This window comes from Tasmannia lanceolata, unplaced genomic scaffold (genome assembly GCF_043159265.1).
Source record: "Tasmannia lanceolata isolate RefF3 unplaced genomic scaffold, GAP_Taslan_0.1 ptg000003l, whole genome shotgun sequence".
NCBI classification, from domain to species: Eukaryota; Viridiplantae; Streptophyta; class Magnoliopsida; order Canellales; family Winteraceae; genus Tasmannia; species Tasmannia lanceolata.
In genome coordinates, this window is record NW_027518680.1 from 37,714,573 (window position 1) to 37,728,171 (window position 13,599).

Sequence of the window (13,599 nt, forward strand, 5' to 3'; positions counted from 1 at the left end):
TGCATTAACTTAGGGCTAACCTACATTTAGTTAGGGCATATAGGGTGTCCTAAAATCTACATTTCATTGGAATTTAAATAATTGTTCATGAAGCTTTAATAACTAGTCCGGTCTTTTAGATCGAATTTAGGATAGAGGTCTAGGTGTCTTAGGCATCATAGCTTAGAATAGGCGCGAAGAACTACGTTGCTTTGATTCTCGTGAAGGCGGGGATACATAGGCTTCTTTAGATGAACATCGGACCATCCAAGGACTCGGGCTCAATCGTTTAGAGTCTTAGGATTTGTTATGTTGTGTGTTTTGCTATATTATCTTACTTCCATGCGCAGCCTTATACCTTTAGCTGTAGCATGTATGTGTCTGCACACCAGAACTTAGACACCCATTAGGCATGTCACTCATAACTTAGCAATGCTTAGGTGACACATCTTTTATTTATGTTGTGTTTGCTTATTATTTCATCCCCGAGTCATGCATGATTAGGTAGACGTCTTCTCGGGGATATTTGTTTCCATTTTACATGATTATGCCCAAAACTCTTTGGAGTTAATAATAAATGGCATAAGAGACCAAATGCTTGCACTCGGACGAATTGGGGGTGCTCTTCAGACCTTCCCCATTCATAATCAGGCACGAGCGCATATATATTTCTGGTTATCCGTTGCATAGAGGATTTGTTTTGGGGTTCCATAGCCTATCCATGGATGGCGACTCTGAGTTATTTTAGGTGCGTCTTGGTTTCGAGCCTTGGCTCCGGATCAAGAGGTATCTCTTTCTTTTTATATCACCACTCGTGCTATGCTATGAGGGTGGCACCGTTTCGAGAGTTCCTTGGTAAAGCTCTCTTTCACGTGGATGATCCAAGAGGCCGTTGGGGGCTCGTCTCTCACCTCTCTCTCAGATCGGGGTCCACACACATATACCCATCTAATGGGTCTAAAACACTGGATGAACATTGTCCAACTTCAACAAACCCTAAACAATCATTTGTGAATTATTTTTGGGTAAAAACTCTCACCAACCTCTTGTGCCTTGATTTGGAGAAAATCATTTGAGATTGGTTTAGGCTTTAAAATTGTGATTGATTTTTGAGAGAATCTTATGGGAGCTTGAGTGTGCATTTTAGCCTACTTAGAGGCAAAGCTAATCTTCTTCTTCGTTCAATTGGTGGCAAGGGCATCCGTGTTTAATTTCCTTGGGTGAAGCGCTTAGAACTCGGCGGAGAAGGAGAGTCATTGTAAAGGTGGAAGGGCATCCTTATTTAATTCCCTTGATTGTAAAAGTCTCGAAGCCGGGCGTCGTGGAGGTCTCAATAGTGGAAATCCTCAAGTGCGACCTTGAGAAGAGTGGAGTAGGCCGTTTGCCGAACTACTATAAATCTTTGTGTCACTTGTGTGATTGGTATTTCTCTCACTCTCTTATTTGATTATTTGTGCTTGCATTGCTACATAGAATTGAGTAAGTAGTTAGCATTGATAATCAACCTAAATATCTTAACCATGCTAACTAGGCTATTAATCACTTAATGAAGTTTGCTAATCAACAAGGTTTTTTGAACTTACATTAATTTATTTTAAGTTCAACCATTTCAAACTTAATTAAACAATGGATAAAACAATGGTGAAATTGGTAAAAGTTTTGTAAACATCCTATTCACCCCCTCTCTAGGTTGCCAAACCAAGTCACTCCTTAGATTTCAAGATCGTTTCTCTTGTAGATTTTTAAAGTTAAAAATCTCTCTAGGAGCATAAGCTTTAATACCAAATGAAATACATGTGTGACAACCCAAGAGGGGGGTTGAATTGGTCAATTATAAATTTTAGTCTTAATTAGGGAAAGATTAAAAATTAATCCATTTCATGAAGCACTAATTAGTCTAACCCTTGTTCAAATAGGTGTGTTAATAAAAGCTAGGGTTTAGAGATTCAAATAATGCACATTTGCTAACCCTTGTTCAAAAAGATAATATAATGCAATTAAGGTTTATATATTTAATTTAAGTGCATTTACTAACCCTTGTTCCATTTAAAACATAATCACAAGTTAGGTTAACCAATCACCACAGTGCATGAGAAGGAAAGGAAGAGAGAGAGAGAGAGAGAGACAATGAACACAAGATTTATAGTGGTTCGGTCTATCACAAGACATACTCCACTCTTCACGTCCATGCGCGAGTTCCACTATCTCAATCCTCCTTCAAGTCCGGATCAATGAGCCATTACATGACCAAGCTTTTTCATTCTCAAGGGCCAATGCGAAGCCCATCTGCACGAAGCCTTCTTTGTGACAACAAACCCTCATATGCCGTCTTCACCTTTCTTAATGGGTCGAAGAGGAGACCCTCATCTTCACGATTCTTAACGGGCCGAAGAGAAGACTCTCAATGAAGAACAAAGAAAATAAAAACTCTCATGCCTCTTGATAGGGGGATTACAACTTTGAAAGCTCACAATCACTCCAAGAAAATACAAATGTAAAGCCATATGGAGTGCCTCTTGATAAAATATAAAAATGGAAGATCAAAGAGGTTTTTAGCTTTTGATTAAAAACTTGAAGCTCAAAGAGAAAATGGGATTTGATTTTTCTCAAATGTTCAAAAGCTTATTTGAATAGGTTTTAATAGCGTATATATAGTGTATTTGAAAATATGACCGTTTGGGGGTAAAACCGTAAAAAACTGGGTTGAAAAAGTCAACATACGAAAGCCCCAACGGCTAGTTTGCCCGACCGTCGCGGTCGATCGAGCCACCGCGGTCGCCCGCCCCTATCAGGCACCTTTTTTTTATTTTCAAATTTCTTATCGTCGCGGTCGACCGACCCCATGGCGGTCGCCAGGCGAGGGCTACCTGTTTGCTCAAAAATTCGGCTAATAAAACCTATCTCGGTCGACCGACCCACGGCGGTCGCCCGCCCAAACCAATGACGGATTGTTCTTGGCGTTCCAGGGACACCTCTGTGGTCGCTCGGCCCAATAAAATTCAGCAAGTGCTGGATTTCCAACTACCTTGCTACGGTAGCCCGGGACACCCCGGTCGACCGACCCTGTGTAAAATTCCATTTTAACTTTAAAAGATCAGGGGCTTGTGGGCCATGGTCTTTGGGCTTAAGTCCTAGGTTTTCAAATACATTTTTGGGTGTGTTGATGGTTTTCAAAGATGTAAAATGTTAAGTGTAAAAACCATTTGAAAACCTTTTGAAAGTGCATTTAAACATAAAATCAAGAGGACTCCAAATACAATCTAAAAGATGTAAACCTTGAGTCTTCGTAGAATGTATAGGCTCATTTGCACTTTCTTGGACTTCTTTTGCTTGGGTGAACATCTTGAACTCTGTCTTGGCTCTTGTGACTTCCTCCAATCTTCAAATCATGTTGAAAGGTGCATGAGGAGTCACCATGGTATGTTCATCTTCAAGCTCCTTCTTGACACTTGTTGGGAACTTGTAGGATCTTCACGTTGAGCTTCTCGACATGGACATCTCCAAATGTTGATGTCTCCAATGTAGGTGCAAGCTCTTGGTTCCTTTGCTTTCTTATTCACAAGCCATGTGTTGAGATGAGTTGTGTGATGGCGATTATGACATGAAAAATCTGTATACAACACAACACCTCAAAGCAACACATCATCCCATAAATGCTAATCAATTTGGTTTGGTAGCATTAAAACAAAAAGGTAAGGTGAATTATTAGACCCATGAGAACCCTTGGATTTACAGACGAAAAATCATGTTTTTCAAAATCAAAAGAGACAAAAAATCACATTTTCCAACCCTTACCGACCAATGTCAGCCAATTTGGATTTCCTCCTGCGAATTTTTTGCAACCTGCGAATTACGTGGTTTGAAACCCTATAAATAAGGGGGTAAGTGTAAAATCAGAATTTAACTTCTCTCTGAAGAATTTTTAAACTTCTAAAATCCCTCTTTTTGGTTTTTCTAGTTCAAAAACCCTTCTGCCTTCCAAAAAATCCTACTTTCTTTGCTTTAGAAGAGAGAAGTAGAGAAATACTTAGGTAGCTCACGCTAGGTGTCTGCATTCTGCCGAATTTTTGAATACTTGAAGTGACATTATCAAAATAACGTTGTTACTCTGCTGAATTTTGTAGAACTACGAGCTATTTTTCCATAATAGCGCCGTTATTCTACCGAAATCTCGGCAAACCCGAAGTCCCTTCATCCAAATAGCGTTGTTACTCTGCTAAATTTTGCAGAACCACGAGCTACTTTTCCATAATAGTGGCGTTGTTCTACCAAAAGCTCGACAAAACCCGAAGTCCCCTTGTCAGCATATCGCCTTTGCACTGCTGAATTTCGGAGAACACAAGGCCCTATTATCTAAATAGCGCCGTTGTTCTACCGAAATCTCTGCAAAACCGAAGCTCCTTCGTCCAAAAAGACCATTGTTCTGCCGAATCTCGGCAAAACCGAAGCTCCTTCGTCCAAAAAGTGCCGTTGTTCTGCCGAAATCTCGGCAAAACCAGAGCCTCCTCATCTGATCAGCGTCGTTAAGCCGCCGATTTCTTAATAAGCCCTCTCGCACCACCAGTACATTTACATTTATTTTTCGGCTTTTTATATTTACTTTACAAAACTCGGTGCAGGGTAGTTACGGGGTTAAGGGCTCCGTTTGCCCTAAATCATGTAATGTCAACCCTTCTCCTCTCTGTAAATAGGGCTACGTTCCCTCTCCTTATCCCGTCACTCTATATCTGGTCCTACCATAGACAAACGAGACAAAGACGAGAGACCTGGCGCTCCATGGTGTTGGACAAACGGAGGGAATCATAAACCCAGAGTTTCTTTTCCTTCCTGTACTGTCTTTTCCGTTTGATTTAAGTTAACATGATTGTGGTCAGCTGTGAGATCTTTCGGGACTCATAAACAGTATACGATCTCAATAAGGATAACTACCGCTTATTTTTGGACTTTTTATAAATTCATTTTATTTACATTCTGGAACTAAGTATAATCCAAATAAAGGATAAAAAGATAAGTTATCCTGATTAAATTCTTCTAAAAATGCCAAATCAAATCAAGAGACTGGATTCATCCGGGCAAGAGGGGTGCTTAACACCTTCCTCGATTGTAACCATGACCCTTAGCCAGATATCTGTAAAGACCATGCTTTAACAAACATAGCAAAATTACAAGGTTCTAGGCCCAGAGCAATAGAACCCCTTGAGTTACTGTTCTCCCAATGAAACTCGGGTACTACTCCCCTTTTCATCGGTAGAACAGGCACGGGTCCTAGGCCCTAACCTAGGTGGCAACTCTAAGTTTCTCTTTCTTGCGAAGTCCGGATCACGGTCCTGAGTTCGCAAGAAACGCAGATCAACTAACACTCCCAGAGAACCCGATGTGGTGATCCCCTACCGTCTTGCGAGCACGGGAAAAAACCGGCTCCCACACTAGGGCATTTTTAAACTTCTTATTCTTTTATAGTACACAACTAGTACTAGTCTTGCCTGCATGCACGTGTCATGAAGTGGCTTGTCTCAGTCACCTAGGCAAGAAGAGTGGGTGCGACGATAGGATTGCGCACTGAACATGATCATATTAGAATAGCCTGTGGACAGGATATAGTAGGGCTATTCTACAAGATAGGACCCTTTTCATGTCCTTCGACCTGAGGGGTCATATTGGTCTATAGGCCCGTCCTTTTTTATTAGTCTATCTAACAGTGATTCTCTTAAGGATCACTTGAGGGTAGTACTTGAATGTTGGACAAACCTACGAGACTAATTGGGTTGCTCGACAAGGAATTCTCTGCCCAAATTATTGGGAAACATCTACAATTTTGGTCAGAGCAGTAGGCCTATAAAATTACATGGCCAGGTAGATTTGATAAAAGGGTTATCAAATGATTTTCTAAAATATATTTTGAAATGATTTTAGCAAATGTATTTGCAAGCCTGAACTACTTAATTGAAAGGTATACCACGGGTGGGCACAGGAGGTAGTCTATGTCCACCCTCCGTAGGACCCAACTCGGTAGATGTGGAAATTGAGAAGGGACTTGCACATATTAGATGCGATCAGGGGTATGATGATTCGGCGGTTATCTTTAGGATTACGTCTCGATGGAGGCTACTGATCCAATGCGATTTTAGTTTTGACTCTGGGGCAAGAATCGCAGTGGGCCCATCTTTGGGTTCTGCAGGATCGACCATTGAATCCCTACAACGATCCCACTCACAACTTGAATGGCCCGTTTATATCTATTTGATAGGGGTCTCGTATTTATTGGATTACATGGAAGAAACTAGTTTCGTCGAAAAGGGAAAGATATATGTAGTTCCTATGGTGTATATGCACTATAGGATACAATTGGAATACCAATTTAGTTAAATGTAAACTAAAGGGTATTTTGGGAATTATAGAAAATATGGATGGAGTTGTTATCCCATTGGATGAGAGGAAATAAGTTTATTTAATTAAAAAATATGGGTGGAGCTGTTATCCCATTGGATGGGAGGAAATAAGTTTATTTAATTAAAAAATTAAATAAACTAATGTAAGTTTAGCTTATAGAATCGTTTTATTAAAACAGGCATAACTTACTGACCTCTTCACCAAAATTAGTGTAGTACTCGTTTCGAACAACTTTGAAAAATCTAAAACTTTGTAGTTTATGATTTTTTTCTGATTCGGCCATTTAATTGTCCAAAATGAAGTCGAAAATTGGCCACCAGCTTTATAGTGGGAAAGTGGAAAAATAGAGAATGTATGAGATTTTTTAGGGATTGTCTTTTATCCAATAAAGTAACCCACATTTTGCAAAGAGCAATAAACACCACACCTGGAATGTGTAAAACGTCCAAAAAGGTTTTAAAAGGAATCCTATTATATTTGCTTTCTAATTTGCACAAGTAGAAAAATTAGTTTTCTAATTACAAAATGATCGTAAGAGAAATTATTGAAAACTTTGAGAATAGAAATCCAACTCTATTTAAACCTCAATAGAGACGTTTTCTAGTCTGTCCATAAGCTGAAAATCACGCCCACTTCTCTCTCCAAAAAATGTCCAAGCATTCTCTACTTCTCTCTTCTTCTAGTTTTTTTTGTTTTTGCTTCTAGTTCTTAGAAAACCCCAAAGCTCCATAAAAAGAATTAATATTCCCTTCCAAAGATCTGATTTGGATCAGAATATAACTGAGAACAAGAGTTGTTCTCGACCCCTTTGTGCAAAACGAAGGAATCCATCGATTCGAGTTGCGGTGCCATAGCAATCAGATCGTTTGAGGCCGTTCGAGGAGTAGATCACGTAGAGGTTCTTCTTCGCAACAACAACTGAGATAAGATTATATTTTATTATTTTATTTACTCACCATCAGATCATCTAGACCCTAAGATTCCTGGGCTTAGGGCAAAATCAATGAAATTTTTTTGTTCTACCCGATTTATTCTTCCGCTGCGTGTAACGATTTTGCCTTGGGGTTACAACCCTTCCAACAATAACTACACGGCTCAAATAGAATGAAAATGAAGAGTCATAGGAGAGGAACCACAATCAGGGTGGCGGATTTTTAAGCCATGAGAACCTAGGGTGGAAGACCTAGGATTAGGGTTATTTACTTATTTTTTGTTTTTTTGTGTTGTTTTTTCTGTGTGTGCGCGTGTGTGTGGGAGAACTAGGGTTAGGGTTTAAGACATAGAGAGCAAGGGAAGAAGGGAGTGTCGTGGGAATGGGAGGGGGGGTGCCGGGGGGGGGGGGGGGGGAGGGATGGGGTGCGTGGTGCCAGGAGGATGGGAGGAGGGGGGTTGCCGCGAGGCAGTGGAGGGAGCTGGGGGTTGCCGCGAGAGAGGGGAGTGGATCAAGTTGCTGGTGGTGCCGCGGGGGTGGGGTTGCAAGTTAGGTTAGGGTTAGGTGATGTGGGGAAGAAGAAGAGAGAAAGGGGTGGCAATGGTGGTCCATAGGGGATCAAAACCTTAGGGCTCTGATACTATGTTAAATGAGAAAATGAGAGAAAGAAGTGAGTTACGAGAGTCCTCCCAACACGCAAGTATTTATATTAAATGAGAGAAAGTACAAAGACAGCTCTGTTTGGTTGCCGGGTTTTTGTATTTCCTGGGATTTATGTGGGAGAAAAAAAAAATCCAAGGAGATTGGTGGGAAAAAAAAGTCCTAGAAGCATCCCGGTAAAATAAAAATCCCATGTTTCTTTGGCCGGACTATGGTGGGAAAGAAAATGCTTTGTTTGGTTGCTTGAACTGTTGGGAAGAAAAAAATTTCTTCTCAAGCTTATTTTTGGTTCCTGGGATTAGTTTGGGCCCACTAACCAAACGTGGGTTTCCTGAGGAAATCCCACAAAAGTCTCAAAAATAAAAAAAATTCCGGCAACCAAACGGAGCCAAGCATTCCACATGTATTCTAACTACAATAATTATGTCTGAAACATGATGGGGAGTCTCCTGAAATTTCAATGCAATATTAGCGACATCAAAATTTGAAATTCCAATAGATGTCGAGTGTTTGTGCAACCAAACACTGCCTAGATTTCATTTTCTAATGGCAGCCGAACAAGGGTGGGTTCCTGCTTTCTTCCAACCAAACTGAGCCGGCCCCCATCTTTAGTCCTAACCGACCAAGGCCTAAAAATTCGGTATATTCCGCCTAGCTCTCCACGCTTGGCCTGCATGTTTGTTATGCTGGCTACTCAGAGAGAGAGAGAGAGAGAGAGGGTAAAATCGCTACGAAATGGCCATTCTCTCTCGTTCAATCCACTCAGCATTTCATTCGCCCCGAATTCTTTTCCCTCCCCCTCTCAGATTTTCATCCTCCCCACTCTCTTCATTTCTTCCTCTTAATCTCCTCCCTTGTTCCTACCTAGGGTTTCCTATTTTGAGAACGCGCCAACGTTCTGGTCTCTATCGTGTCATGAACGCTGGCCCTCCGTCTCCAAAATCCGATGAGCCGTTTGACAAAGATCCCTTGTCGACTATAGGTCAGGATTTAGCATAATTGAGAAATTTTTTTAACAGGAAAGTGCATATTTGGGCTTTCATGTGCCTATAATTTCTAATATAAACGTGCAAACTAAAACCTAGTTTTGTTTATGGTTTGAATGATAGTTCCAATTTTCGTAAATTCGTTGCATTCTTAGTGCTTGAATTCCACGTTCTTCGTCATTTATTGTTTGAATTAGTTCAATTGGACTTGCAGTTATGGTCAATTTATGATTTCACTATGTGTTTTTTCCCTAAAGTGTTTGATTGTATGATTTATTGTATAGAGATATAAAATATGTATCTGATATGGAAAATAGTACAATTTGAATGGATTTTTTTTTGAATGGTACAATTTGAATGGATTTTGAAGCACTGAATCAACAATTTGGATACGCATGAAAATGAAAGCTTCTATAAATATAAACACAGATACACCCAATACTTGGAAACTCATTGTCCATGGATAAAGAAAGACCGTTTAAACATAAAAAAAAATAAAAACTAGAGCAAACATGGGCCTTGGTTCTGTGTGATCTGTCATGTGCTTTTTCCCAAAAGTTTTTGATTGTATGATTTATTGCATAGAGATATAAACTATGTATCTGATCTGTAAATATAGTACAATTTGAATGGATTTTGAAGTGCTGAAAAAGATTGGTATGTCTTAGAGCACGGTTCTTTGACGTTGGAATATGGTATTACTTTCTTATATTCGTTATTATATCATAGGTAATGTTTTGGCCGGTTTGGATACCTCCCATTTTGTATTTGGATTTGGAATTGAGTTTTGAATACAAATTGAATAGATCCGGCAGCTCATGTAGAGGAGACAGAGAGGGAAGGGGGTACTTCCTAGTCGAGGGGAGAGGTTGAGGAGCAAAGAGGGTGAAGGAAACTGCCACATCTGTGGATTTCCAATTTCTTATTTCCACAGCAAATTTAGAAATATGATGTTTTTCACTGTCAGCTGCTGAATTAGAAACCCAAGAATTTGATCCGATCCAAATTACAATGCAAAAAGGGCTGCAAATGTGAGAAATTCAAATCAAAATCTTCTTGGCATCCAAACGGGCCCTTATAGTATTGATGTTAAACTTATAAAATTTTCAATCCGCTGTCATAAACTTTGGCTCCTGAACAGAAATTACCTTCTGCCTTGAGGATATCCCATGACATGATTTGGGTGATGTTGAGGGATAAATTATGAACTCATGCTATACAAAAAGTTTGCTTAGTCTCCAACGGAACAGGAATGCATCATATTTTGTATTTAACAAGTGAAAACTGTTATTGAATGAGGGAAAAAAAGATAAATATGCGTGATCAAATGAACATTTTAAAACTTTACAGCGATGCAACGGCTACACAATGGAGGTAGGAAGAGCTTGTTTCATAATGGGAAAATTAGAGTAATGTGTTGATGAAAGTTTTTTAAATGATAACTATTCAAGAAAAAAAGTTCTTTAATGATTGAAAATTTCATGATTGTTTTTGAATGGTAGATAGCAGTTTCATAATGAACAAAATGATGATGAATTGGAAATCCATTTCAAAACTATATTGTTGATTATACACCTTTGCACCCAGCCTAGCTTTGTATTTATCCATAGAACCACCAATATTTAGTACACCATTTTCACCTTACGACATTCTTAACACGGGAGACGAGCTACAACATCCCAAGTGTCTTTTTATGCAATGCATTCTGAGAAACAACCAATTACTCCAAAATATTAAGCCTTTGGAGATGGCATTATTTAATCTTTTATACTTCAACCCTCTCCCACATGTGGCCCCTCTTTTTAAGGTTGGCCTACACGTGGCACATGTGACCCCTCTTTTAGGTTGGCCATTGCATGTGGATTTTTAATGTCAAGGAGTTTTGAACCCAGGACCTTTGGTCTGATACCATGAGAAACAACTAATTACTCCGAAAGCTTAAGCCGTTGGAGATGGCGTTATTTAATCTTTTATACACACATTCATTTCTCCTTATATAGAATAACCATTTCTCAATTTTCACATCTTCTGTAAAGGAGATGGCTCAATTGATGAAATGACTTGGGTGTTCTAAGCTGGTGTTTGTGCAGACAACTTTAGTAATTTTCACGTGACTGCATAGTACTCGTATTGTCATTTTGTGCAAGCCTAGTCAAAGAAGGGTTGGAAACTGCAGTGGACTCCCCCTTTATCTCAACCAATTTTAAGGGAATCATAAAAGTCAGGCTTTAACATGGCATGAGATTAGAATCTTACAAGAATAAAATGTGGAATCTACACCACCTCGTGTACCCATTGCTGCGACCAACAAATGTGTACATGATGACATTTGGAGAACTTTCTTCAAGTTGTGTAAGATATATGAGCATAACAAAAACAGCCTCATGAGCAAAGAGTATTTGTCAGGCATCTGTCTTTTCTGCATCTAAAGAGGGGCATCTGCCTCGAAATTGTCGATAGCAATATGTTAATGACATGTTGATGTACGTAATGCCTTTGGTAAGAGATGTTGCAGAGCTTAAGAGATGTTGTAGAGCTCCAAATGAAACATTATTGGCAAAACTTCGTTAGTAAAATGCTCGCTCTACGTCTTTGTGACTCCATAATGAAACAAAATACGTGGGACTGACAATTACTGAGATGTGTACTCGCACCATCACTTCTTTGGTGTTTAATACAGTTGCTATAGTGTTCAATACTAATGTGCTGAAGCAAGATAAAGCAGAAAATACATTTATGTATGTTTGAGAAACAATATCCAATTAAAAGGACTAAAATCAGCAACGAGGCTAACATAAAAACATGGTCCAGATAATGATGCAACAATGCTAATACCCTACACGTCAAAATAAATTAAATCAAATGGAAAATTACACAAAATTTTATTGGATGACAAAAAAGGAAGTTCACGATGCGTCTGGAGTTGAATGTAATTGAGAGACTTTTTTTTTGGTAGGTAAGCTGGGATCGAACCTGTGACCTCAAGGTTGAGAAACAAAGCCTCAACCATTGAGCTACAGGCCCAACCCCATTGAGAGACTAAATATTGTAGAATGTGATCATTTGCGTGCCCTAGGTGAGGATGCCAAATTGAAGATGGCAGATAGTGGGGACAAAAAGGTAGAGATTGCCTTAACTGATTCATTTGCAAGGAGTTTACCCGAATGTAAATCCTTCACAAGTAAAGATAAAATAACAATGAAGTTTGAGATGTAAATTGAGAAATTGAAAGAACTTACGTTAAATGTTATGAGTGGTATAAAACTTTGGGTACAGTAAATGAGCTAAATGAAGATTATATGGATTCTAAACCAATGTGTGTGATGGGTAGAGAGGATTGATAATCCGTGACGTTCCTGTGGGAACCAAAATAAGGGATAATACATGAAAAGTACCCCGTTTTAATTACAACATTTTGTGAGCGTCCATATCTAATAACCACACACACTGAGGGATGGAGGGAGGAAGGGCACCTTATAGATGATTTTAAATTTGTTAAGACCAAGGACCAATGTTGCAGAATCTTGGGGTCTATTAATACTATGCCCTCTGATTCTAGTAGTCGAGGACCTCTTCCAAAACCATCACTCGAAGAGCTAATTGTGTGTAATGCCTTAAATGTTTCGTTGTGTGAAGGCTTTTGTGTGAGGGGCTTAACCAACGCTTTTGTAATTGAAAGAAGACCATCATGTTGGATTCATAGTTTTACATTTCCACCAAAACTTACTTGGAACAACCAAAATGTTTTCATTTCCATCCCTGCCAAAACGCATGCCGAAATCGGAACACTGCGAAATCAAAACCGTAAATGTATTATTGGTATGCTATACTAGTATGTATTATATACTTATATTAATACTTATATTTATATGAATTTGATGTTAAAATGTAGTTTATGTATTATGTATGTCTATTTATAAGAATTACTTGTGAAATGTGGTATGTACTGAATTATCATGCATACGCGACAGCACATGTCACTACGCATTTTTTTGTTAAACTATTATGGGTGAATTTTTGGTTATGTGATGATCTTTTAGTATTTATTTGCGCTTATTCTCAAACTTCCTGAAGCTTCATCTTAAATGTCCATCATATGCATATGTTTCCTTAATTTTACATGATTTCGATTGAAATTTCTGTCTGAAACCAAACTGAAATCGAAATTTAAAACCTTGGTCGGACAAGAAGCATACATAATTCAACAAACATGGGGAATGCTGATCAGAAGAGATAAAACATGTGGGTCCTTTTGTTTTCTATTTAGTAGATGGAATAAAAGAGGTTACTTTCTAAAATTGTTTAACCTACACGGAAAGCAAGTGGACCAGAAGCCTAAGTGTCAAAGAGGGCTTAAAAATGAAAACCAACTAAATTGGAACTTGCTTAGTTTACCAATGGCCTTTATCTTAAGGATATGTCTCTAAGGAATTTTCAAATGATTTTAAAAGTATTTTTAACAGATAGTAGGCTCCCTTAGCTTTCCAGAGAGCACAAGATCATCAAAATCGGATAAGAAACGAGAGGGATATGAATTTATGAAGTTTACTGTGCAAATTGGAAAATTCCTGTAGGTTGGCTTCAGCGTGATTATCATCCTTGTGCCTCAATTTGGGAAATCTTGAAGGGATTAGATCGTAGGCTTCAACTTGT

General features: G+C 38.9%; 1 protein-coding gene across 2 annotated transcripts in view; it reads left to right on the forward strand.

Moving 5' to 3' along the window:
* Window positions 1–8,605: 8,605 nt before the first annotated feature.
* Window positions 8,606–13,599, forward strand: part of LOC143862223 (uncharacterized) — a 66,642-nt gene continuing 61,648 nt past the window's right edge. The window contains exon 1 of one of the 2 annotated variants that reach the window (XM_077373233.1): window positions 8,606–8,942. In XM_077373233.1, the coding sequence (XP_077229348.1) occupies window positions 8,696–8,942 (247 nt within the window). In that variant the 5' untranslated portion in view covers window positions 8,606–8,695. The remainder of the gene's footprint in view (window positions 8,943–13,599) is intronic. The other variant, XR_013240224.1, reaches the window with a different exon arrangement.